The 27,875-nt window shown below is 41.9% G+C and overlaps 1 protein-coding gene across 2 annotated transcripts; it reads right to left on the minus strand.

Moving 5' to 3' along the window:
* Nucleotides 1-2,017: 2,017 nt before the first annotated feature.
* Nucleotides 2,018-27,875, minus strand: NEMP1 (nuclear envelope integral membrane protein 1). 2 transcript variants are annotated; one of them, XR_001176510.2, is made up of 10 exons: nt 27,600-27,875; nt 14,326-14,450; nt 12,955-13,174; nt 11,119-11,191; nt 9,734-9,827; nt 9,151-9,265; nt 8,233-8,458; nt 7,275-7,448; nt 6,998-7,085; nt 6,439-6,532 (listed from the first exon to the last, which is right to left on the minus strand). XR_001176510.2 is itself a non-coding variant. In XM_013046213.2 (9 exons), the coding sequence occupies exons 1-9, from the start codon at nt 27,721-27,723 to the stop codon at nt 6,355-6,357; spliced, it is 1,329 nt and encodes a 442-aa protein (XP_012901667.1). In that variant the 5' UTR covers nt 27,724-27,870; the 3' UTR covers nt 2,018-6,354. The 2 variants fall into 2 exon arrangements, 1 of the variants encoding a protein (XP_012901667.1); XM_013046213.2 differs by lacking the exon at nt 6,998-7,085 and having other exon boundaries at nt 2,018-6,532; nt 27,600-27,870.

Here is a 27,875-nt window from a genome sequence, read left to right on the forward strand (position 1 = left end):
AAAACCTAAACCGAATTTTATTATATATAAATGATATTTCAATAGAGCTGGCAAAAAGAAAAAAAAAAAAAAAGAAACAATTCTAGATCCTTTAGCACTGATTACTGGCAGGGCTGGGAAGGCAGTAATCTGATTAAACTAATTCATACGCAGAAGTCCTCCCAAGGATATTCATTTTTAAAAGATGCTACACAATAAAAACAGAGAAGTTTTCAGATATAGTGAAGATGTTTGGTGGTAAAAGGTCTTCTTGACTCTCACAAATTATTTGGGGTCAGTAACATTGACTAAATACTTACTGTGTGCAGGCAACAAGCTAAGTGTTTTACACCCTTGCTATTCAAAGTGAGGTCCACCCCACATCTGAATCACCCGGGAGCTTATTAGAAATGCAGAATCCTGGGCCTCAACCCAGACTTATTGTATCAGAAGTCTGCAATTTTTTAAAAGATTTTATTTGAGAGATAGAGCACAAGCAGGAAGAGAGGCAGACAAGAGGGAGAAGCAGACTCCCCAGTGTGCAGGTAGCCGGATATGGGGTACGATCCAGGGCTGGATATCGCGACCTGAGCTGAAGGCAGATGCTTAACCGTCTGAGCCATCCAGGTGCCCCTAGAAATCTGCATTTTAACAAACTTCCCAGACGATACTATGCATGTTCAAGTTTGAGAAGAACTTCTTTACATACTTTATCTTTTCTGTCCTTACTAAAACCCTATGGTGTTGCATACCTAGCAATAATGCTCTTTTATTAATTCAATGATTAATAATCACCTCCATCTCTTGTTTACCTAGTATAGTTATAGAAGGGAGAGAAGATGCCATTATTGTGTTCATCTACATAAATTTACATATGGTCTCCACCCTGGTTCTTCCTATTTTATGGTCTTTGAAAAACAGACAATAGATTTCCATGTAGCCTAAATAACTGGGAAGAGAGGACACAGGCAGAGAATTAATGCAAATGCTCCAAAGGATCCCCAGAGCAAAGGAAATAGCTAAAACATAAAAGAAAATGGAAGGTACCAGACTCCTCCCACAGAAGCCGGGCCTACACATAATTGAAGTTTTTATTCCATGGCCCTAATACTCACTGCAGCCCTGCCCCCTCTCTCCCTACACAAAGCTCTTGGCAGACATCCCACAGCTGGATCCGAGGTCCATCTCTCATCCCAGTGGAGAAACATAGGATATTTTTTATTTTTATTCTTTTAAAGATTTTATTTATTCTTTTGAGACAGATAAAGCATGAGCAGGGGGAGAGGCAGGAGAGGGAGAAGCAGACTCCCTCCTGAGTCAGGAGCCCTAAGTGGGGCTCAATCCCAGGACCTGGAGATGATGACCTAAGCTGAAGGCAGACGCTTAACCATTTGAGCCACCCAGGCACCCCACAAAAGATACTTTTAAAAAAGAAAGAAGTAAGGATGCCTGGGTGTTTCAGTCAGTTGACCAAGTGACCAAGTTGACCCAAGTTCAGTCAGTTGACTAAGTTGACCAAGAGTGTCTGATTCTCGGTTTCCGCTCAGGTCATGATCTCAGGATTGTGACATCGAGCCCCAAGTAGGGCTCTGCCCTCAGCAGGGAATCTGCTGGAGATGCTCCCTCTCCCTTTGCCCCTCCCCCCTGCTCAGGCTTTCTCTCTCTCTCTCTCTCTCTCAAATAAAAATAAATAAATCTTATTTTTAAAAAAAGAAGAAGAAGAAGAACTAAAATACAATCAGAGTAGCTCCCTGAACTAGGAATAGCCTATACATGTTTTTTGCCTGTGAGACTGCATGGTCACACCCCATGACTCCTGCAGGAATAATTCCCCCTTGAGATCGGGCATGCTGAGAAATCATCTAGTCCAAGGATGGAAGCAGACCAAGTCAGACCCAGGGTGGGCAGTGGTGGGTAAGAAAAAAAGGAAAACAGATGGCTTGCAACACCGTCTCATCAGAAAGATGAAACTTAGAAGCTAATTGCCTCAAGAGATCCAAGTAAGAAAAGTACACATTCATTAAGACAGACTACTACATAGTCTATAAAACTTTATTAAAATTGGCATTACTTACAAACTTGTAAAATAAAAATGAAAAATATATAATAAGACATTGTTATTTTTTCTTACAGAAAAGAGTGAAAATGAGACCCATGGCAAAGAGCCATCCCTGATCGTTTTGTTCTTTTGAAACATTCATGAACATTTATTTTAAATATAAATGGCAAATCTTTTAAAACAACACTAAGGCATTACCCACAGGTTAAAACTTACCTAGGAATTCCTCAGCCCTGCTATTTTACCACCAAGTCTACAAACATGGGAAGCAGAGACCATGGCAGGCTCTAACAGTTCTAACACTCACATTACGAGCTACCTAGAATGCTAACATGACACGAATGTTGCCCATACTGTAGGAGAGTTCACAGAAGATGATTTCACCATTTTCAAGTTACTGTCAAGAGCGTGAAGAGGAAGATGACACACGCAGGCAGGGAATATGGGAGCCCAAAGTCCCAAATGTGGGGGAGGCTGTATGCCATTCCCACCCCCCACTAAAGCTGAGTGTTGATGTGGACATGAATCTGCCTTGTCTATTCCTAGCAGGCTCTGGCTCCCATCACATAAGGCACCACACACCTTTTCAAGGTAGTAACCACCTAGAATCTAACTCAACAGCAACTGGGGCCATAAGCTACGTTACCAAGAGATACTACTGGCTCACCATACTGCATAGGTTTCCTTAAACATAATCATCAATTTCTGCTACATCAAAACATAAACAAGAGGTTTTAGGTGCATCTGCCTTGTGCAAATGGCTATTTTATATGTTTATTACTTGGTTTCAGTGCCTATGTAACATGAAGGCATAATAAATCTGTCAAACAGTCTTCTCATTGGTTGAGATAAAGTTCTTGGCATTTCAATATAGGTTATTATCTCATATGTCAGACCTGAGTCCAAAGGAATACTAGAAGGACATTTAATTTCCTTTCCTCCTACTTCAACTTTCACTACTCAATTCAGAGAAAAGTTATGAGTACACAGCTAAGAACCATTTTTACGCAGGCATCCATCTGAGCCCATCCTTTTTTCTGGAAGAAAAAGATTGAGGGCAATTGCATAATCCATTTCCAAGCTTTTTATGGATATCAGGGCCGGGGAGGACTATCTGGCCTATTTGGGTCCTTTCATTCATCAAATCTCTAACGTATATGCCAGTTGGGAATGGACTGAAGGGAACACAGTCGGTGGAGAGAGGGCTAGGCCCCAGATGGGATGTATCTGCACAAAATAGAACACTGGAACCCAAAGCCTGTGATCAGCAAAACTCCCTTTGTAACAGACATGAAAGTCATGAATCTGGGGGAGAAAATAAACTAGTTTTGGTGGGATGAAGTGGCTGGTAGGACTTCCTTATTAGAAGACATCCAAGTTGCTAAACCTGTCCTTATTTTTGGTAATTGGCTCTGCAGGTCTCATGAAAGCAATCTGAGTGGGAAAGTGAAGGGGGCAAGGTTTTAGGCCAGCTGGCTCTCATATTCCCATTAATGGCAGTTGTGCTCTCCATAACTTGGTCAGATCAATTAGGGGTGATAGATTTCCGATGCTGAAGAGACCCTCAGCCCTGGGGCCAATTTACAGCTTGGTATTTGCAAGCAAGACGCTGAGACGTGGCAGGAGATGTGGCTCCAGTGTCAGTTCACTCCATGGTTATCCCCTCAATCCTTTTGCATGAGATCAGTCTGAGAGACAAAACTATGCTGAATTGCAAGAGCTGAAACTGCCAGAGAAAATTAAGTGGGGGCTTCAAGTAGTGACGGAGCCAGCAGACTAAGTGGCCAAGAGGGAGACAAGAGCGGCTTCCGAAGAGGGCTTATGGAGTCAAGCAATCTGTGGGCACAAGGAGGCACTGAAGCATCTGGGGCAGGGCCACACGGGCAGGCAGAGCAAGGACACACAGCACACCAAAGGCACCGTTGTCCTTCCCAGTCTCAGAGCAGCTGTCACGCTGCGGGACCCACGGTCACCTCCTCTGCCTGCAGCTCCGGTTTCCGACTACACACACACACACGCACACACACACACGCACACGCTCACGCACACACACACAGAGTAATAAACTGGGTTTGACTATACTCCCCCCAAGTTCAAAGTCGGTGAAAAAAAGTGATCTGGAGATGGAAACGAGATTTCATGAGGAGTTGAACAAAACAGAAAAAATGTTTCTTAGCGCTTTCTCATCAAGATAAAGATAAGAGGCGGGGCAGGGAAAGTCACCCTGGAGGCAAGCCACCGCCTCCGGAACAGGCTCTCTGGGGGAAGGCACCAAAGTCTCCAGGTAATCCTGAGACCACTTGTACAGATGAATTATTTTTTCAAATTAACAGCTGCTCAAATATGCTGGATCCTGATTTCTATAAATACAGAGCAAAAAATAGTATATTCCAGAGGCCCTAACAGTTCTCTGCAGAGGGATAAAATTTTACCATGTACATAATTTACAAAGGCATTAAGGTTTCCCAGTATAAAGCTCCTTTGCCCGGCAACTTTAACCCACAGCATCTTCCCAAATCCTGCCCTTTCACTTTCCACTGTATTTGCTGCCAATTGAGGTAGTTGTCACTTTAGGACAGTGTAAAGCTATGGAAAACACTGGTGGTAATAATCAACTGGCCACCTGGATGGGAGTCTCAGAGCTGACATTTTGGAAGTCAGCACTGAGCCCAGGGCCCGACAAGATTATCTGCTAAATGGCTAGCCTGAAGGAGTCATTACAGTTTTTTAAAAAAAATCACCTGCCTTCTCAGGGATCCCGGTGGACCAGGGCACCTGTGGCTGTGCTCCGGCCGTCAGTGCCCATATTCCTGGCTAGAGTCATTATGGCCTCTTCCAAGGTACGGGGCTGAAGATCACTGAGCCAGAACCAACCAAATGACAGAGACTTGGGAATTTGCTCCCTCATAAATGACATTGCTGGTTTATAAGGGTACTTTCCAATGGCAAAAGAATCTGAAACTAATGCCACTGTAATAAAAGGCAGCATGAATCTCTGATCAGAAATGGAACTGCAAGTAAGTATACTAAGTTCAAGGAAAACTGTGTCTGATTCTGAGAGGTGAATAAACATCCGGAGGCATAAAGGTGACCTGGAGGACTATTTCGTGGCAATGCAACTTGTGGCCGCTACATAGCTACAGTTTTATGTTATATTAAGGAAATTTCACAGACAGCCTCAGGGCTTGCAAATTAGCCAGATTATGGCCGGGGGAGCGGAGTACAGGTGGTAAGGAGAGGCTGAAAAGAACAGGTAGAATGGGTAGACAAAGGAAGAGAAAGGAAAAGGAGAGTTTCTTGATTCCACAGCAACTCAAAGATATGTGTCCCACTGACAGGAAAAATGGAGGACGCGTAAAAAATTCTCTCAAAAATGAGCACTTCTCCCAACTTGCAGGAATAATACTACAAATGAAGGGGAAGAGAATAAGAAATGAAACGAACTCAAAATTGTACATACTTCACAGCTGAGGAAATAGACACTTCCTGGAAGGGCAAAGGGGGCTGGAGGAATGACAAGGAAAGAACGCAAATGTCTTAAGATAGAATTAAAACTTGAATATAATAAAAGCCTGACAGACCTCCCCTACAGAAGAGTTCACAGGCATGTTTCTTAAAAACAAGCAAGACTTAGAATATCGTATGTGTGAACTAATTCAAACCCCACACAACAATTCTGGGGCTTTAATGGCTGACCCATACTAACAAACACGTAGGGGCCCATGGGCTTGTCAATCTGGAGTACTCCCTGGTTCTGGAACATGAATTTGTGACATTTAAAAAAATATGTTCATTTCAAAAGCAAGACAGAAATAAAAATCTATATTCCTCTTAAAACAGCTAAAACATGGATTATTCTAAAGTCACTGAAAGAAAAGCAGAAGTGAAGGAGGCTCAGATTTGTGGATTTCTCTCTGGAAGACGCATCCTAAGGTCCACAAAGAGTTACCACACATGTAACACAGTTCTCACTTTTGAGTGCCAGCTGTGGTGGCAGAAACGCCACCACCGAGTCAATCTTTAAGAGGAGCTAGAACACCGTGCTAGCTGTGGTCATCTGGTTTTTTGTTTTTGAAACATAAACATGGGAAGCATTGAAAGCATTCACTGCTTTACCCATCCTCCCTCAGAGATCCCACGGAGACCACCAAGACCATTTCCAGAGGGAGGCCTACTTCGGCTTCTAATTTCAGTGGGAGAAGTTTTGCACTATCTCACCCTGTTTCAAGGAGTTGAGAAGCAATGGTGCACACAGGCAACATGGACCACTGAGGTGCCAAGCCAGTCCATATAAAAATAACGAACCACCACCTAAGTCAGGATGTGATCTGTTGTGTGATAGCAGGATACGGAAAATCTGAGTCCTCCTCCTCAGTGGATGTCTCCTCATAGATTTCATCCTCAGCAATGATGCTCCCTAATCCATATTCCTGCTCATGGACGGAAACCTCATTTGGTGTGAGGTGAGAAGAACCTTCCACAAAGTCAGCAAATCTGGAAGAGAGAAGATAATACTTATTAAGAACCTGCCTTATGTCCTTTCTGGTTTTCTTTCAAAAATAAGAACGAAGTGAAACCCTCCATATACTCACAGCTCAAATTATACAGAGCCTGCCTTACTCTGGCAGGGAAGCAGACTAAAAGCAAGAAATAAGGAGAAAAGGAAAGCTGGGCTCAGAGGCCAACATCCCATGAAACCCTATCCTGCTTAATAAGCACTAGCCTATGCTTTTAGTTAGGAAAGTGCTAAGGTTCCTTTAGTCATCTGTAATCCTGATAAGAGAAGATTATGGGGCATTACACATTTATTCACGTTTATGGCCTTATAAACTTTATGCCATCAGGATTCCAAATTGAAGCTTCACATACTCACCAGTACGGTGGTGCCCAAGTAAAAAGGGAACACCCCCCCCCACCCCACCAAAAACAAAAAACAAAAAACAAAACAAAAAAACCCACCCAGAGAGCAATGGGAAACTTAATATGGTACTGGAGTACTGGAGTCTTCTCCTCTCAATGCTGCCATCAAATCTAGAGTAGATGGTTCCTTGAGGAAGCAGAAAACAGGCTACTGCTTAACATATGATGATACATTTATCTTTTTCCCAACTACCCCTCGATGAGCAGGAAAACTAAGCTATGAATACAAAATGTTTATCTAGAAGTATGATCTCTGTTAAAACTCAAGGTCACAATCAACCTGATAGATTCCTGGCATAGATGGCCAAGAGTTTACCTCTTTGGAGACTGGATTCGAGAAACAGTCTTCCAAGCAGAGCAGTCTGGACTGTTACAATATTCTCGAAGCTCCTCTAAAGCCTTTCGCGTCTCCACTTCTCCTTGTATCCTATATTCTTCTTCTGTCAGGAGACGAGGGGGGACAGTCTTTTCCGCTGCCTTACACATCTTTCTGTGCTCACCAAAATAACATCATGAATCATTAATCAGTAATTTCTATCCAGCCTGCCCTCTAGCTTCCTTCAGTGTGCCAAGTACACAGCAGAGAGCCTGGACATTAAGAGTCATCACCCCACCTTTCTTCTAGAGACATCTTTACCTATAACATACTCCTGACATGTTAGACTAGGAATGACAAGTCAAAGTAATCAATAGTATTCACTAATGTGAATAAATTCACTTATTTTCCTATAAATGATAGACAAAATATTTGGAAAGTGGAAAAATGACAAGAAAAATGGTATAAGATTGTGGTCCATTAACTTGAGATTCCCCAAACTGATGGCATCACCTTGACTATGTATAACAGAACCACCACTGACAACCTCAGAATCTATGACCACTCCATGTTCACTGTGCAAGACGATAACACACTTTGAACTACATTTTTAAGACTAGAACTCTTGAAGCAATCTGAGAGCCAGTGTGAAATAATCCAGAACCAGGTGACCAGAGGCATGTGGTATAAAAGTCTATGCTTTGCACCACCTAGTGGTAACAGGAACACATGACACTTTACTGGATGCTTTTATTTTAGATAAAATGACGAAAATAAAATGAGAAAAATGCCTTGAGAGAGTCTAAAAAGAAAGACTTGGAAGGAACAAAAGCAGAAGCATAATAAGATCAATTTCCATGAACAAACAGGCTCCCAGGTCAACGCCTCTGTACCCTTTTGCCGCAACTGCATCCCACACGGTGTGTTTCAATACAAAGTTATATTGTGTTTCGGTCACCTGTAGGTGATGAACAGCCACTGAATAGGGTACTCCAGGTTCTTAGTACACAGTGCAATGATGATAATGGCAAGGGCAATATGTGGTATCTGGATACCGGAATACATGAAAAATAGGCCCATCAGCTGCAAGGTCCAAGTCAGCAGGTTGATGCTCCGCTCATTCTCCAAGGGCCCGTACTTGTAACAGACTGCGAAACTTATGAATCCAACTGTAAGGACATAGCCTAAGAAAAGAGTTATCAGAAAAACATTCTTTCTGATCTATAACTGGTAAAAATAATTTGTGCGGGAAGCAGCAGTGCATGCGCTATATGGCGCCTACTGAACTAGGAACATGGATAAGATCTTTACCCAGGATTCACGCTTTTTTCACTACTCAAACATATTTATCTCTTGAAGTGTCTACTCTTTCTGTTGTTTCCAAATTTATCTGGTTCAAATGGAGGATTAAAGCTACATGTTGAACAACGCTAGAACAGTCTGTTTAAAAAAGCCTAACATATGAAAATCCAGATTAATCACCTCTCAAAAGATAGATTAAGGGTTATCAACTATATAACCAAAGGATCTTCACTTCATAGAAAAATTTATGGCAGAGTCCTTTGCTTCTTAAGGTCTTCAAGTGCATTTAAAATAAGACACTATTAATAAAGTCAATTTATAACTTTTCAGAAAGATGCCTATTGTGTAAAGAGAGGTATACTTATAAACACCAACCAATTAAAGTCTTTTCCCTGGCAGCACCATTTTCATTTAATGTGTCGACTACACAGGGTTAGAAATAAAGCAAAGAACTATGATTCTTAAAGATTAATAAAAGGGCATGGACTATAAGCAGGCAACATCTTTTCAGGATCAAATGAACTAAAACAACCTATAAACATATAAAAAGGAAAGCAAAACCGACAACACTTACTTAAAAGATACTGCCAGTAACACCTCCAGATCTCTTGTAAATTTTTTAAAACTAGCTGAATGAGGTACAGAGAAAAGGACCAGCCTCCCACCAGGATGACGTAAATGGGACTTTTCTAAGACAGAGTAGAAGTGAAAACAAAAAGTTACAACAGGCTTTCCATACATAAAAGCAGCAAAATGGAACTACGATTTTTAAAAAATTCAACCTACTGAAAATGCACAAAAACCACATCCCTTAAGAAGACATCCTTTATATTTAAAATGGTACAGTGTGCAAAGAGCACTGGGAAAACGAGGTGCTAAATAACTTAAAAGCCTGGCTATGTAATTAGCAAACAGGAAGGAGACTTTAATTCCCCACTGTGCACAGGATTTTCAATAAGAAAGGGGAGTTTGTATGCAATCAGACTCCAAGTTTCATCATGGAAAGTACCTTTCTGAATCAAGGAAAAGATCAGTGAAAAAGGACATTAACTTATCAGCCACAAATGCAAATTCTTAGAGCTATAAGATTATCCAAGAAAACAGTCCCTCAACTTTCCAAGTTCCTCCTGACTGCAGATGAGGATTCTGCTACTTACCTTGGGCATGAACTTGGACAGTACGAAAATGACGATTAGTAGAGAGGCTGCAATTCCCACACTCATCCCAGTGGAATAGTAGAAAATTTGGCTTCTGCAGAGAGAAACATTACTTCATGACCATGTACGCGGTCTTCACACACGGCATTGTTCGAACAAGAACAAGTAACCCAGGGGCGCCTGGGTGGCTCAGTGAGTTGGGTCTCTGCCCTTGGCTCAGGTCATGATCTCAGGGTTCTGGGATGGAGCCCCCTTCGGGCTCTCTGCTCAGCGGGGAGCCTGCCTCCCCCTCTCTCTCTGCCTGCCTCTCTGCCTACTTGTGATCTCTCTCTCTGTCAAATAAATAAAATATTTTTAAAAAAAGAACAAGAAACCCAGCCGAAAGACAGAAAAAAGCTATCAGACGAGAGCAGGTGTATGTCTAAATCTTGAGGTCTGAACACTGACGGGACTGGTACAATGCGGTTGCTGCCGGCTCAGGAGGATGGGTATCAGTAAGACCCCTCAAACATATGCCGACAATAAGCCTCGGCCTAGCTGTGCAATCCCATCACAGCATCTCTCCCAACCTAGTTTTAAGGAGAATCTTTCTTCTAAAGAACTGCCCGGCTTCACTGGGGAAAAAGAAGGTACAAGGACACTGCCTGAGTGGACACTGGAAACTGGAACTGGACTGACTGCCCAGAAAGATAAATGTCTTTCTAGGCCAGACGCAGGGCCTAGAATAGAGAGCTCCAGCTCCTACGCCGGGCTCTTCCTGCCAGGCATTCCTCCCTCACTGTGAGTTTCTCTCAGGATCCCCAAAATAAGGAACCACTTCTACCAATCTCACTCCAGCCCAACTTCAAACTCCGACGGGTAGCTTTCATTCATTATTCCACAAATACTCTTTTTACTTTTGTACAAAGTTAATGTCGATTCTACATTTGCTCAATGTTCAGTTACCTGTGTTTTCTTCTTGTTTGTACATGCCAGTTTTACCTAGCTTAGCTGGGAGGTTCCTAAAAACAGGAAATGCATAAGTGGTTGGTGTTTGTTCCTCTACCTCTAAATGGCATGAAACTCACCAACACATGGCCCTGGAAAAAGGAGGACTTAACATGTTATTCCAAATGGTGGAAAAAGTGGTGATGTATTGGCTAAATCCCATCACATGATGGCTCAACCTAAAAGGAGACTTTCATTCTTGCCAATCTTATTCAATATAAGAAAAAAGCAAAAATTGTAACATGTATTAAAGTATTGAAAGATTTTTTTTTTCCCAAGCAGGGAATGGCCTAGCCATAAAGCTCATGGAAAAGGGAAGGGCAGCTCTTTCCCCATGATAAAAGTGAAGCAGGGTGGGTCTAAGCCTCGTCATTCTGCACTCCAACCTTGGAACCTACCTGCTCAGCAAATCTCCACAAAAAAATAGCACAAGTCCAAGGAGGAAAATGAAGAAGAGTTTGGGGTCAAATCCTGAAACAAATAAAGACTTCTATTTGATCGGGAAAACAAACAGTATAAAGGATTATAGAATGAAAGACAATGATTATAGAATGAAAGACAAAATAAAGTACAATTGGCCCTTGAACAACATGGGTTTGAATCGCACAGGTCCACTTACATACAGACTTTTTCTGACAAATACATCACAGTACTGTAAATGCATTTTCTCTTCCTGTGGCTTCTTAGTAACATTTTCTTTTCTCTTACTTCATAGTAAGAATACAGCTATATAATATGTATAACATAAAATAGGAGTTAATTGATTGTTTATGTTATCAGTGAGTCTTCCTATCAACAGTAGACTATTAATAATGACATTTTGGGGAGTCAAAAGTTATATGCAGATCTTTGACTGACGGGGTAGAGTAAATCAGCGAGCATCTCAACCCTGTACTATTCAGGGGTTAACTATAAACACAAACAACCTACCTAAACAGCATTGTAAATGCCACACAAAGCCTGGGAATCCTTCCAAACAGGAAATATAAGTAGGTCTCTGTCTAACCTCTACTTTTTTGGAAATATTATTATTATTATTATTTTTTGGTTACCTGTGCTAAGGCTAAAAGAAACTAGGGCTTTGCTTCAGATAGAGCTAGGCCTAATGCTCTCAGCACTTCATGCGATCGCCCACAAGGGGTCTCTACCACTCCGGCTTTCACTCAAAAGTCTCTCGGGTTCCGATTCAGCAGATTTGCCTAGAACTTTGGGTCTGGGCCCTCTGTTGTTCTCTAACTGGCTGCTTTTCTTGCCCAATACCACCACCTACTTCCTTCTGCTACACAAGCACTGTGTTGGAAAAGCCTACACTCAAACACATCTCACCCAGGACCAGGGGGCGCCCCCAAGCAGAGGCCTCTCAGTGGCATACCAGACACTCCCACAGCATTCACATTCAAGAGCTCTGAGTCTCAGGGAGGCCCTCAGAGCAGGAGCAAGAAATCAGTACATGTGAAAGGGGCACAAAAACAAACAAACAAACAAACAAAACAAACAAACAAAAAACCCCAAAAGGCAAATTCTATACAAGCAAAAAAGCCTGTGGAACCATAGGGCAGTTAAAAGAGCACAACCTATTTTGTAGCAAAACCCAGGGATGTTTCTGCTATTCACAACATCCCAGGACCCTCGGTAATAACCAGGGAGAGACCAAAAGTCAGAAAGTTCAACAGGACACTTATTCTAGTCCTCTATGAAACCTTCTCATACATATTCAGAAAAGGGAAAACTTCTCCCGGTTCCACTGAATAAGGCTTCAACTGCAGTGATTTTCATAGTTTCTTATGGTTCCACAAAACCTTTTTACTTGTGAAATATTATATTCAGTTCTGCTTGCCTTCAGTTTTTATTATAGCAACTCAGGTCTTCAAATATAGGTCTTTATATCCAGAACACCTAACTTTGTCTAGGAGTGCCCAGAGAGCAGGAATAAACGTGTCTTACCCTGAAGAACACTAAGCATATCAGCTCAGGGCCTCTGGAAGTATTAGGACACAAGTCTTCACAAACCTAGGTAAGGAGGTCCTCCGAACCACCTAAGTGAGGTCTTTATTCTAAGCCTAAAGGGTTGTATGTGGGAGAGAGACTCTCTTAACTATTTGGAACAGTGGTATACTCTGGTTATGATCAGAATCAAAAGGGAGCTGTCTTGAGCTAACTTCTTTGTCTCGCTAATTACACTCTCCAAAGCCCTTTTCACGATAGAATCCACCAGAAAAAGAGGAAAGACTTACTCCGAGTCACCGTGACATTGTACTGGGTGTCTTCCTCTATAATCTCAACTTTGAGGCAGGTTTTTGGGCTGTATAGACCCACGTTTACATAGGTGTCATTCAATTTCTCTTTTAAAAAGGAGGAAAAAAAGTTCCAGATACTAAACTGCTCTAACTCTTTCAGTTTCTCTTCATTCTCCACCTGGGTGACTCGTACCAGTTTGGAACTATTTACCCGGATCTGTAACACAAGTAAAACCAGCATGAGAAAGAAGTAGGAACTTTAAATTTTCATAAATACTAATTTAAAAAAACCTTTAGAGTAAATAGCTAAATCAGTAATAATGCCAGTTTTCCACAAGGCTTACAAGAAATATAGAGATGCAATGGCTCAAAAATAATTGGGCAAATAACACTGCACATAGCACACAGAGGCAGCTGTTAGAATGTCTTGTTGTTAACATGATCTGAATCTACTATTAAGCAGAACAACACAGGAGGAAAAAAGACTTCCGAGCTGAGTTAGCCCTATAGCTATTTATGAGAAATCATACAAAACAAGGCTCTAGAATATTAAGAAGATTGCCAGGCAGAAACAGCCCCAGAACACTGAAAATGTTTCCCGTAATGACAGACTGAGAAGTTCAACCCTTTGTCACAAATCACTGATTATGGGTAAATGCTGGTTATAATGTGTCTCAGATGGAATATGATCTTTATATCAGACAATAAAATAAAGAAAAATTTAAAAACCCACAAGCCCACCCTTAGGTTTCTGATGTGAACAACAAACGCTCTTATCAGTAACTATGCTTACAGCAGCAGCGGCATTTCCAAAAGAACTCATTTTGTTCTATTATTATTATAGCCAGACGTTCTCGCTTGCCAGGTGGCTTAATAGTGTTATGAAATAAATGAAACCAAAGCCATTCTATCAAGGGAAAACTTCAGGCATGGGGTTTATGAAACATTTCGTGTTGAATCAAAATAGAGTAAGAACAGCAAGGCAAGAGTTTACATCCTGACAGGCATGCAACAGTTTCCAGGCCAAAGAAGGCATAAGGCCTGACGGGGGGTGGGGCATGCATGTGTGTTCATGTACGCATGTACGCGCACGCGTGCACGCACGCAAGGAGAGAAAGGACAAGAAGGAAGCTTCTTTGGGAAAAAGAGGAAGGAAGGTTACCTCAGGGTCAAGTATTATAAGCCACTTAAAGGAACAGAGACAGAGAGGGAAAAAAAGTATAAATGCTAACTGATGAAAATCCAATTCAGAATAATCTGAACCCTACACCAAGGTTGCTGATAGGGGACAATGTATCAAAGTACTCACTACTCACATACAGACAAGACTCACAGAAGCTGCCCCAGTCAGGGCCTCCAAATTATTACCTGTATCCGTGTCCACACATCATGCCACTTTGGGATAAGCACATTTTTATAACAGAACTGTTGCCTGTGATTCGAATTATGAACTTCGGATTCCTGAAGCATAACCACGCTTGCATTGATTCCGGCTTTATGCAAAGAAAAGAAACAAGAACTGAGTATAACAGAACAAGTTAATAGCTACAATTCATTCCATAAAAAAGAATTAACCTGACCACTGTTTTTGTTTTCTTTTTTTTAAAGAATTTTTTTTTTTTTTTTTTTTTTGAGAGAGAGATCACAAGTAGGCAGAGAGGCAGGCAGAGAGGCAGGTGGGGGAGCAGGTGGGAAGCAGGCTCCCTGCCAAGCAGGGAGCCCAATGTGGGGCTCAATCCCAGGACCTTGGGATCATAACCTGAGCCAAAGGCACTTTAACCCACTGAGCCACCCAGGCGCACCAATGTTTTCTTTTTTTAATTCAAGTAGAGTAGACACACAATGTTACGTTAGTATCAGGTGCACAATACAGTGAATTCATCAAGTCTATCCCTTATGCTGTGCTCACAAGTGTAGCTACCACCTGTTACCAGGCAATACTGTTACAATACTGTCCACTGACCACTTTCCTAAAATTGGGGTTAAAATGTGAAGGACTAAGAAACAAGAAAACTGAAATGAGAGAAGAAATTAGATATTATAGGCACTAACCCTGAATAAGCAATAATAAAAGCTACTAGAAAGTGCTTATTTTTTAAAAATTTTATTTATTTATTTGACAGAGAGAGAGAGAGAGAGAGATCACAAGTAGGCAGAAAGGCAGGCAGAGAAAGAGGATGAAGCAGGCTCTCCACTGAGCAGAAAACCCAATGTGGGCCTCGATTCCAGGACCTAAGACCATGAACTGAGCTGAAGGCAGAGGCTTAACGCACTGAGCCACCCAGGTGCCCCCACAAGCTAGTAAGTGCTTATTAAGACAGTATGCTTTCATTTCAACTCTCCAACAGTGCTATGAGGCAGGGACTCTCATAATCCCTGTTTCACAAATTTAAAAAAAATAATGCTTAAGGGGTGCCTGGGTGGGTGAGTGGTTAAGCATCTGCCTTAGGCTCAGGGTCCTGGGGATTGAGCCCCCCATCACGCTCCCTGCTCAGTGGGAAGCCTGCTTCTCCCTTTTCCACACCCCCTACTTGTGTTCCTGTTCTCACGGTCTCTCTCTGTCAAATAAATAAATAAAATCTAAACAACAACAACAATAACAACAAAAATTGATGCTTAAGGAGGATTAAGCAACTTGCCCAAAGTCACACAGCTAGTGAATAACTTAACTGAGATTTACATCCAGGTCCTGCTTCTCTTATAAAGGCACAGCCAAAGAAATGCCATCTACTTATTTCCTCTACCCTTTTTCTGAGTAGGATGAACAGACTTAGCAATGTTTTTGCATATACAGTACTTTAAGAAGATACTAAAATATCACAAAGTTCCTTTTTTCCAGCTGCTTTGTTTCAGGTTTTAAGAGCAGTCATTTAATACATGCACTCCTTTGATTTTTGCCAAGACAGATGAGCCTCTATTCAGAAGTCTATATTCAATCCCAGCCAATGCAAGGCTTAAAAGTGACCCCTCTCATACCTTCCCACCCAAGTTTGCACAAGCTACATTTTTTTCCTTTTAAGATTTTATTTATTTATTTGACAGACAGAAATCACAAGTGGGCAGAGAGGCAGACACAGAGAGAGGAGGAGGCAGTCTCCCTACCCAGCAGAGAGCCCAATGTGGGGCTTGATCCCAGGATCCTGGGATCCCAGAGGCTTTAACCCACTGAGCCACCCAGATGCCCCCACAAGCTACATTCTTTACCACAAAATAGTTTAATAACTTTTTCCTTGAGTTCTATATTGTACTAACTTATTAAATGCTATTGTAAGTGGAAATTAAGTTATCACTCTGGTCTAGGTACAAAAATAGGTAAATTTAATAATGCTTAAACTAAATATATTAAATAATAAATAAACTGAATATAATAAATAAACAAAACACAAAACACAAAAAAACTCTCAACCAAACCTTAAAATACCAAAGTTACACACACAAAAAAGGCAAGGACACTTGCCAGTCCAAAATGGCTTTGTGAAGCAATGACTAATTTAGAAGTTAATTTCTGCCTTAAACCTAACTAGGAGAGCAAAAACTACAAAACTCTTAGAAGAAAACACAAGTTGAGTCTTCCTGACCATGGATTAGGCGATAGTGTCTTAGATATGACACAAAAGCACACGCAACCAAAGGGAAAAAAACAGACGAATCAGAGTTCATAAGTATCTAAAACTTTTGTGTTTCAAAGAATCTTATTGGGACACCTGGGTGGCTCAGTGGGTTAAAGCCTCTGCCTTCAGCTGGGGTTGTGATCTCAGGGTCCTGACACCGAGCCCTGAATCGGGCTCTCTGCTCAGTCATTGGGGAGCCTCTGCCTTCACTGAGCAGAGAGCCTGCTTCATCCTCTCTCTCTCTCTCTCTCTCTCTGCCTGCCTCTCTGCCTACTTGTGATCTCTGTCAAATAAATAAATAAAATCTTAAAAAAAAAAAAGGACCTTATTAAGAAAGTAAACAGACAGTAAAATGCACAAAATGGAAAACAGTAAAATGCACAGAATGGGAAAAAATATTTGCAAATCATATATCTGAGAAGGGTCTACTAGCCAGAATATATAAAGCACTACAACTCAACGATAAGAGGAGAAATAATTCAACTGTAAAAATAGGCAAAGAATCTGAATAGGTATTTCTCCAAAGAAGATACACAATGACCAAGAGACATGAAAAGATGTTCAACATCTTTAGTCCTCAGGGAAATACAAATCAAAACCACCAGGAAATACTATCTTATATCCATTAGGAAGGCTAAAATCAAAAAGAGGACAGTAACAGGAGCTAGCCAGGATGTGAGAAACTAGAACCCTCATAAAGGGCTGCTGGGTATGTAAGATGGTGCAGCCTCTTTGGAAAACAGTTTGTCAATTTCTCAAAAAGTTAAACATAGAGTTATCATATGACCCAGCAATTCCACTTTACGTATATACCCAAGAAAACAAAACAAGCTCACCCAAAAACTTGTACATGAATGTTCATAACAGCAACATCCACAATAACTAGAAAGTAGAAACTCAAACATCCACCAACTGATGAACTAATGGATAAAACAAAATGTGATATACCCATCTATACAGTGGAATATTGTTCAACCATAAAAAGAAGTACTTGTTTCATTTTTCCTAACCCCCAACCCCCCAGTCTTGCCTCTCAAATTCCTCACATCAGAGAGATCATATAATTGCATCCACATAGTTGCAAATGGCAAGATTTCGTTCCTTTTGAGGGCTACATAGTATTCCAGTGTGTGTGTGTGTGTGTGTGTGTGTGTGTGTGTGTGTGTGTGTATGCCACATCTTCTTTATCCATTCATCTGTTGATGGACATCTAGGTTCTTTCCATAGTTTGGCTATTGTTGACATTGCTGCTATAAACATTCAGGTGCACGTGCCCCTTCAGATCACTACATTTGTATCCAGTAGTGTGATTGCTGGGTTGTAGGGTGGGATTGGGAGGGAGAAAAACCATAAGAGACTCTTTATCTCAAAAACAAACTGGGGATAGCTGGGGGGAGGTGGGGTAGGGAGAGGGTGGTTGGGTTATGGACATTGGGGAGGATATGTGATATGGTGAGTGCTGTGAAATGTGTAAGCCTGATGATTCAAGACTAGTACCCCTGGGGCAAATAATACATTATATGTTAATAAAAACAATTAATTTAAAAAATAGTAATAAAAAAATAAATAAAACTTTTAAAATCCTTAAAAAAAAAAAAGGAAGTACTAACACATACTCCAATGTGGATGAACCTTTAAAACATTCTCAATGAAAGAAGCCAGTCCAAAAGACCATATCGAGTGATTCCATTTATATGAAATGTCCTGAATACACAAATCCAGAGAGACAGAAAGATTTCTCCTCACTGCGAGAAGTGAATGGTGAGTGACTGCTAAAACACATGGGGTTTAATTTTGGAGTGATAAAAATACTCTGAAATTGGTGGTGATGGATGATGCACAACCTTGTGAATATACTAAAAACCACTGAAAGGATGAATTTTATTATACATGAATTATATTTTAATTTTTTAAAAAATTCAGTCTTAGGGAACCTGGGTGGTTCAGTTGGTTAAGCATCTGCCTTCAGGGGTGCCTGGGTGGCTTAGTTGTTGAGCATCTGCCTTCGGCTCAGGTCATGATCTTGCACTCCTGGGATCGAGTCCCGCAGAGCTCTGCATCAGGCTCCCTGTTCAGGCTCCTTGCTCGATGGGGAGCCTGCTTCTCCCTCTCCCTCTGCTCCCCCTGCTTGTGTCTCTCACTCTCTCTGTCAAATAAATAAATAAAATCTTTAAAAAAAAAAAAAAAAGCATCTGTTCAGCTCAGGTCATGGATCCCAGGGTCCTGGGCTGGAGCCCTATGGGCTCTCTGCTCAGCAGGGAGTCTGCTTGTCCCTCTCCCTCTGCCCCTCCCCCCACTCATGCTCGCTCTGGGACTCTCTCCAAGAAATAAATAAAATCTTTTAAAAAGAGAGAAAAGAACAAACCATAAGTGACTCTTAATCTCACAAAACAAACTGAGGGGGAGGGGGTTTGGGAGAAGGGGGTGGGATTATGGACATTGGGGAGGGTATGTGCTTTGGTGAGTGCTGTGAAGTGTGTAAACCTGGTGATTCACAGACCTGTACCCCTGGGGATAAAAATATATGTTTATAAAAAATAAAAAATTAAAAAAAAAAGAGAGAGAACAGAAAAGAAAAGGGAAAGGGGAAGGAAGAGGGAAAAAGAAAGGGAAAGGGGAGGAAATTCAGCCTTCATATTGTAGGGGAAGAAAAAGTTTTCCTCTATCCTCTTAGGATCCCTGGCTGGGTCGGAAAATTTAAACTGACAAAGATTAACAACAGAAAACCATACACATTTAATAAAAGTTTTACATGACATGAAAGCCTTCATAAGGAAATGCAGACCCAAAGAAACAGTTTGCTTCATTTCATGAAGAGTAGACACTTGGGAAAGAGTGTGATGGGGTAAAGAAAACTGTGCTAATGGTAGTAAGCTGGGGGAAACTGAGTGAGGCTTGTTTGCTTGGATTCCTCTTGCCATTCCCTTATCTGCATTTCCTCAGGTAGAGGGAGGGAGGGCGCCTCTCACAGGGTTTTACGGTCTGTTTCACAGAAGAAGGGTGAGGTGGGGAGATCAGAGAGACCTTCCTGTTTCTACTGTTTCTTAAACTCCCTCAGCTTAAAACATTCAATATGCCAAGATGCTGTATTTTGAGGTAGCATGCCCTGATTCCCACCCCTCCCCCCATCTATCAGCTTCTCACTAGGGTTTAGTCCAGTAGTAATTAGGATTTCCTCCTAGACTATCTTTTATAAAATGAAACTTTTTAAAGAGGTCTCACTAGGAAGCCCACAAATGTACTGATAAAATACCCACTCATAAATATGGCTCAAGAGTTTATTTTTCTGGGGCGCCTGGGTGGCTCAGAGGGTTAAGCCTCTGCCTTCGGCTCAGGTCGTGATCTCAGGATCCTGGGATCGAGTCCCACATCAGGCTCTCTGCTCAGCAGGGAGCCTGCTTCCTCCTCTCTCTCTCTCTGCCTGCCTCTCTACCTGCTTGTGATCTCTGTCTGTCAAATAAATAAATAAAATCTTTAAAAAAAAAAAAAGAGTTTATTTTTCTTGGAGCACCTGGCTGACTCAGTGGAAGAGCATACAAATCCTGATCTCGGGGTTGTGAGTTCAAGCCCTATGTTGGGTACAGAGACTACTTAAATAAATAGAACTTTTTTTTTTTTTAAGATTTTATTTATTTATTTGACAGACAGAAATCACAAGTAGACGGAGAGGCAGGCAGAGAGAGAGAGAGGGAAGCAGGCGCCCTGCTGAGCAGAGAGCCCGATGCGGGGCTCGATCCCAGGACCCTGAGATCAGGACCTGAGCCGAAGGCAGCGGCTTAATCCACTGAGCCACCCAGGCGCCCCTAAATAGAACTTTTTTTAAAAAAGTCTTATTGGGATGCTTGGGTGGCTCAGTCGGTTAAGCCACTGCCTTCAGCTCGAGCCATGATGTGAGGGTCCTGGGATTGAGCTTGATGGACTCTGGGCTTGGCAGGGAGCCTGCTTCCCACCCCCGCCCCACCCCACCCTTCTCTGCTTGCCTTTCTGCCTACTTGTGATCTCTACCTCCCTGTGTCAAATGAACAAAATCTTTAAAAAAAAAAGAGAGAGAGAGAGTAAGGTTATGTGTATGCTAAAGCTACTATACTGAAAAATTCACTGAGGTATATAAAGGCACTGGATGTATTAAAAAAAAGATGTACAGAATCTATCACTTCCTTAAAAGAACATCCAGTCTGTGTACAAAGCCCTAAGTAGGGGCACCTGGGTAGCTCAGTCGTTAAGTGTCTGCCTTCTGCTCAGGTCATGATTCCTGGGGCCTGGAATTGACACCTCTATCCAGCTCCCTGCTTGGCAGCAGCCTGTCTCTCCCTCTTCCACTCCCCCTATTTGTGTTCCCTCTCTTGCTAGCTCTCACTCTCTGTCAATTAAATAAATAAATAAAATCTTGAACAAACAAACAAACAACAAAGCCCAAAGTAAAAACATACACTTGTTCAATAAAAAAAAAAAAGAGTCACACTTGGTAACTCCTTCTCTCCCACAGCACCAAGTAATAGAAAACTACACATTTTTAAGCCCACTGTTATTTTCAAAAAGATAGAAAGATACAAATAATGTCAATAGTACAAGGCATTTAAAAAACTTAATGCCAAGAGAAGGCATCACTGTTTTGAAACTAATTTTAAAATTCTCTGATACCATTTTCTTAAAGAAATAAAATGGCTCTATAATAAGCAACATCTTTTAAAATCTAGTTTGTCGGGACCCCTGGGTGGCTCCGTGGGTTAAAGCCTCTGCCTTCCACTCGGGTTATGATCCCAGAATCCTGGGATCGAGCCCTGCATCAGGCTCTCTGTTCAGCAGGGAGACTGCTTCCCTTCCTCTCTCTGCCTGCCTCTCTGCCTACTTGTGATCTCTGTCTGTCAAATAAATAAATAAATAAAATCTAGTTCATCATTTTCCCAAGTTACAGAACACTCTAGGGAAACAATTTCAAGTAAATTAATTAATTAATTAATTAATGTCCTTAGTAGCAACCCCCTATGGAAATCAGCACCTTGGCCAGCCACATCTTTGGAAAGTTACTGAGCGGTCAAATACACCAATTCAGTCAAAAGGGATACTCTCTCTGTGAAACAATCACCACTCCAGCTCTAGGTTAAATTGTTAACAACACAGAACTAAACCAAGTGACCTTAAACATATACAAGTTGTCAAAATGCTCACTTAATTTGTGCTTCCTGTAGCAAAAGGATATATACCACCTTTCTTCCTCTCCCCTCAAAAGCCAGCATGTTAAAAAGCAGAACAGATTAAACATTCGAGAAAATGCCTTCTGAGCCCAAAGATTTTAGAAAATGCCTTCAAGGAATGTAGTGAATCATAACTTGCTTATCACATTTACCCATAAAGCAGTTCTTCAAAGGTTAATAACTTCATATTTGCTTACAGACATTACAAACTAATCAATAGCACTAATCACTTAACGTCTACAGGTAGAATTAATAAAAATGATTCAAACTATCTGAGGACAGGAAGAAACCCTAAAGTCATTAAAAACCACCTCTTAAATAGCCTCTGTTCATTTCTTTCAAGAGGTAATTCAGCTCATACTTAAAAGTCTTCTTAAAAAATAACATAGTGGGGCACCTGGGTGGCCTAGTTGGCTAAGCCTTTGCCTTCGGCTCAGGTCATGATCTCAGGGTTCTGGGATCAAGCCCTGCATCGGGCTCTCAGCTCATCGGGGAGCCTGCTTCCCCCTCTCTCTGCCTGCCTCTCTGCCTACTTGTGATCTTTCTCTCTGTCAAACAAATAAGTAAAATCTTTAAAAAAATAAAAATAAATAAAGAGAAGAAATTTCCAAAAAATTATAAAAAAAATAACATCTTAAACAGTGCACTTAGCAAAGCATCATTCGATGGGATGCTGGGACAACTGACTGGTTATTTGGAAAATAAGACCTATGTAGATCCTCACCTTACACCAAATACTAACATTAATTATAGATTAAAAAGTAAAATAAAAAAATTAAAGAGTAGCATAAAAATGATAGAAATTCAATTTTTGAAAGCTCTCTAAGCATAAAGTTATGGAAATAACTCTAGAGAATAAAATTAAGTGACTACATAAAAATATAAATCTATTTGGGGCGCCTGGGTGGCTCAGTGGGTTAAAGCCTCTGCCTTGGGCTCAGGTCGTGATCCCAGGGTCCTGGAATGGAGCCCCGAATAGGGGCTCTCTGCTCAGCAGGGAGCCTGTTTCCCTTCCTCTCTCTCTCTCTGCCTGCCTCTCTGCCTACTTGTGATCTCTGTCAAATAAATAAATAAGATCTTTAAAATATATATATATATATATATATATATATATATATATATATTTTAAAAATCAAAAAAGGGGCACCTGGGCGGCTCAGTCGGTTAAGCTTCTGCCTTCAGCTCAGATCACAATCCCAGGGTCCTGGGATCAAGCCCCACATCAGTCTCCCTGCTCAGCGGTAAGTCTGCTTCTCCCTCTCCCATTCCCTGTGCTTGTATTCCCTCTCTCACTGTCTCTCTCTCTGTGTCAAATAAATAAATATTTTCAAAATAAATTAATTAATTAAATTAAAAAATAAAAAGGAGGGTGCCTGGGTGGCTCAACCAGTTGACGACTGACTCTTGGTTTTGGCTCAGGTCATGATCATGATCTCGTGGTGGCGAGATCAAGCCCAACTTGGCGCTCACACTCGGTGTGGAGTCTGCTTTGGATTCTTTCTCCCTCCTCCTCTGCCCCTCCCCCCTCATACTCTCTCTCTACCCTAAATAAATAAAATCTTTTAAAAATAATAATAGGGGCGCCTGGGTGGCTCAGTGGGTTAAAGCTTCTGTTTTCAGCTCAGGTCATGATCCCAGGGTCCTGGGATCGAGCCCTGCATGGGGCTCTCAGCTCATCGGGGAGCCTGCTTCCCTCTCTCTCTGCCTGCCTCTCTGCCTACTTGTGATCTCTCTCTGTCAAATAAATAAATAAAATCTTAAAAAAATAATAATAAATAATAATAATAAATAAATTAAAATAATAATAAATAGGGGCACCTGGGTGGCTCCATGGGTTAAAGCCTCAGTCTTCAGCTCAGGTCATGATCCCAGAGTCCTGGGATCGAGCCCCTCATCAGGCTCTGTGCTCAGAAGGGAGCCTGCTTCCTCCTCTCTTACTACCTACCTCTCGGCCTACTTGTGATCTCCGTCTGTTAAATGAATTAAATAAAAAAAAATTTTAAATAATAATAAATAAAAATTTAAAAAAATAAAAAGGTAAAACAGGGCTACACCTATTGTGGTGAGTGAGCATGGTGTAATGCATAGGTTAGCCAAATCACTATGCTGTATTCCTGAAAATAATAACATTGTATGTCAACTATACTTCAATTTAAGAAAATAGGGTAAGGATGCCTGGGTGGCTCAGTAGGTTAAGCATCTGCCTTCAAGAGGGGGGGGGGGAGCGTCTGCCTTGGCCTCAGGTCATGATCCCAGGGTCCTGGATTGAGCCCCAAAGTCAGCTCAGAAGTGCCAAGCCAGCTTGGTCATATCACTGTCCTTGAGGATCCCTGCTCCCTCTACCCCTCCCCCAATGTGTGCTCTCTCTGGCTCTCTCTCTCTCCCTCTCAAATAAATAAAATCTTTTTTTAAAAAAGGTAAAAGAAGGGTGCCTGGGTGGCTCAGTATGTTAAACCTCTGCCTTTGGCTTGGGTCATGATCTCAGGGTCACAGGATCAATCCCTGCATCAGATTCTCTGCTTAGCGGGGAGCCTGCTTCCCCCTCTCTCTGTCTGCCTATGCCTGCTTGTGATCTCTCTCTCTGTGTCAAATAAATAAATAAAACCTTAAAAAAAAAAGTAAAAGAGGGTAAACAAATTAAAGAAAAATTTTCAATAAATAAACAGATTATAAAATATATATACCCTTAATATAGTAGAACGTTCATACAAATTGATCTTTAAAATACATAAAAATTCCAGGGCCATCTGGGTGGCTCAGTCAGTTAAGCATCTGCCTTGGGCTCAGGTCATGATCCTGGAGTCCTGGAATCCAGCCCCATCAGGCTGCCTGATAGCAGGAGCCTGCTTCTCCCTCTCCCTCTGTCTGCCCCTCCCCCTGCTTCGTGTGCTCTCCTTCTCTCTCTGTCAAATAAATAAAATCTTAAAAGAAAAACTCCAATAAAGAGTAATTACAAGTACACCAAGAACAAAAAACACACACATTCCAAAAAATCTTAGTCTAAAGAAAAATTAAATAGCTACTAAAGGAGATGCTCCCTCAAAATAGTGCAAATGTAAAGAAATGCCATCTTAAAACACTACTTTTGGTCTATCAAATTAACAAAGGTGTATATATCCAATGCTGAAATATCCAATACTGGCAAGCATATGGGTCACAAGCAAATAGTGCTGTTAGTGGTGTAAACAAGCACACCTTTTCAGGAAAATATTTCAGCAAGGTGTTTCAAGGGTCTTAAATATGTTTTGGTTTTTGATATAATAAATCTATTTCTGAGAATCTATTCTAAAAATATAATCTAAATGCAGTAAAAAAAAAAAAATTATACACAGGGACGCCTGGGTGGCTCAGCTGGTTAAGCGGCTGTCTTCGGCTCAGGTCATGATCCCAGCGTCCTGGGATCGAGTCCCACACTGGGCTCCTTGCTCAGCAGGGAACCTGCTTCTCCCTCTGCCTCTGCCTACCACTCTGTCTGCTTGTGCTCACTCTCGCTCCTCTCTCTCTCTGACAAATAAATAAAATCTTTTTTAAAAAAAATTATACACAAAAAGTTCACAAAGTGTTATCTACAATGAAAAACTAGAAACACAACAAGTGTCCAACCAACAATAGAAACACCACACATTTACTTCAGAAACATTAAATGGTCTGTCCAAAAAATAGAATACAAATAAAAATAACATTTAAGAAGAATTTTAAATGATATAAGAAAATGCTTATGGGGGCATCTGGGTGGCTCAGTGGGTTAAAGCCTCTGCCTTCGGCTCAGGTCATTATCCCAGAGTCCTCGGATAGAGCCCCGCATCAGGCTCTCTGCTCAGCAAGGAGCCTGCTTCCTCCTCTCTCTCTGCCTGCCTCTCTGCCTACTTGTGATCTCTGTCAGATAAATAAATGGGAAAAAAAAGAAAGAAAATGCTTATGTTACAAAATCAAATAACGGGTGGCTTACAAGGAGAAGTGGCTTGCTGACAGGTCTATGAATGTATTATCAATAAAAAAAAATTTTTTTAAGATTTTATTTTTAAGTAATCTCTACACCCTATGTGGGGCTTGAACTCACAACCATAAGATCAAGGGTCACACGCTGCACCAACTGAGCCCTCCAGGCACCCTCCAATTTTTTTTTTTTTAAGATTTTATTTATTTATCTGACAGACAGAGATCACAAGCAGACAGAGAAGCAGGCAGAGAGAGAGGAGGAAGCAGGCTAGGCTCCCTGCTGAGCAGAGAGTCCAATTTGGGGGCTCGATCTCAGGATGCTGGGACCATGACCTGAACCAAAGGCAGAGGCCTTAACTTACTGAGCCACCCAGGCACCCCTCCAAATTTTTTTATTAGCAACACATTAAAAAAAAAAAGACCAGGAGAAAGTGTGCTACAATGGATTGTCTCTTAAAAGAATAAACAGTGAGGGTTTTTTCTACTTCTTTATACTTAATTGTGCTTCCCAAATAGTCTAAAATAAACTCACATCATTTTTATAATGAAAAACTTCCAATGAGAAAATACTACCTACCTTTTGAAGTACTGCATTTTTTTTTTTTTTTTTAGGTACATCTGGCTTTTAGAAAGTTCTTCTGTACTACATGATCAGCTGTTTGTAGCTGCCACACACATGATCTACCTAGTCACACAGAACATCAACCTAAGTCTACTCTCCTCCAAGCTAAGAAGTCCCTGTTCCTCTCATAAAAGTGTCTCATTAAAGTGTCTGCTCATTGAGCACTGACTAGACAGAGACATTTTTGCATTTATTTTTCTCTTTCAACCCCACAATCCACTACCCCATTTTAGAGGTTAACCATCTGGCCCAAGTTCATTCAGACCATAAGTACCCTTCAATGTTACTCTGGCCCTCTCCTCTGGAAAAGTACCTTCCTGCAGACCTACTACGTTCTCTCCACTGCCCCACACCCCCACTCCGGGGTGGGGGTGGAGGGACCCAAACCATTGCCGGAGGACGTTACCTTTGGAACTAGATCTATGGATTCTGAGACAAGCTTAAAGCTGCAGCTACGGATAATCTTAAGTGACAGCATGAGATAGGCAGCAAAGGATGGGAGAGGTGACAGCATACTGTGTTTCCAAGATACGATTATCCCGAACCTCACGTTTCAAACTCTCTCCAGCAGAACTTGGAAACCTCACTTATTTTTGTGTTGTGCATTTGATAAGAGGGTAGGAGGTTTTTAGAAACATTCTAGGTTTTATGAGTTAGAGCGTTAAAGGGAAACAGTTTCATTTCAGTCCAAAGCCAATCATCCACCAATAGGTAGATAGCAGTAAGTTTGCTTGAGAAATGATGTTTTTTGTTGTTGGTATTGGTTTTTTGTTTTTTTGGAAACGCGAATTTAACAGTGCCAGGATCTTACAAGGACAGAAGACATTAGATAGAACTCACTCCAGTTCAGTGAATTAAAATGATCTGGACAGAACAGACGCTCAGAAGGTGTTGCTAACTTGCTCAATGAATGGGATGCCCCCATTCCAGTGGCAACTCTGCCCGCCAGCAATGGAACTCGGGTCCCCTCACTTTTAACCAGGAAAACCAAGGAGGCCCAGGCAGCGCGACGCAGCCCTCAGGACCGCATCTCACCCAGTCCAGGCCTCCCTTCCAGTCTCTGCCAAAAGGCTCCAGGCTCCTCCCCACTCTAGTAGCTCCCCCAGGCCATCCCATAGCCCAGAACCCTCAGTGACGACGACGAAGCTGCTTTTTCCGCACCACGTCCGCACCCCACTGCGGAAAAACGGTCCGCACCCTGGGGACACTCCCCCACTTTTCTAAATATAACCCTCTCGGCACCCGCCCCCAAGGCGGCGGCTGCCCCGGCGGTACCTGAGCCGCAGGCCAAGCAGCCAAAGATGATCAGGAGCAGCCGCACTACCCCGCCGCCCTCACGGCCCCCAGCCCTCCAGCCCCAGGGCCCGGCACCAACTGCCGGGGAGACCGCCACTTTCATTCCTCCCGCCGTGGTCGCCTCACGCCGCCTCCTCTTCACGTGCCTCTCCCCGGCAACTAACCGGAACAGGCAGGGCCAGCAGCCTATCCACTGCAAGACCTGCCCCCTACCCACCAATCGGATGGGTGGAGCTTCGAGCCCTCAGTCCTCTA

The sequence above is a fragment of the Mustela putorius genome, unplaced genomic scaffold (assembly GCF_011764305.1).
Source record: "Mustela putorius furo isolate JIRA1106 unplaced genomic scaffold, ASM1176430v1.1 tig00003988_pilon_pilon_pilon, whole genome shotgun sequence".
NCBI lineage: Eukaryota > Metazoa > Chordata > Mammalia > Carnivora > Mustelidae > Mustela > Mustela putorius.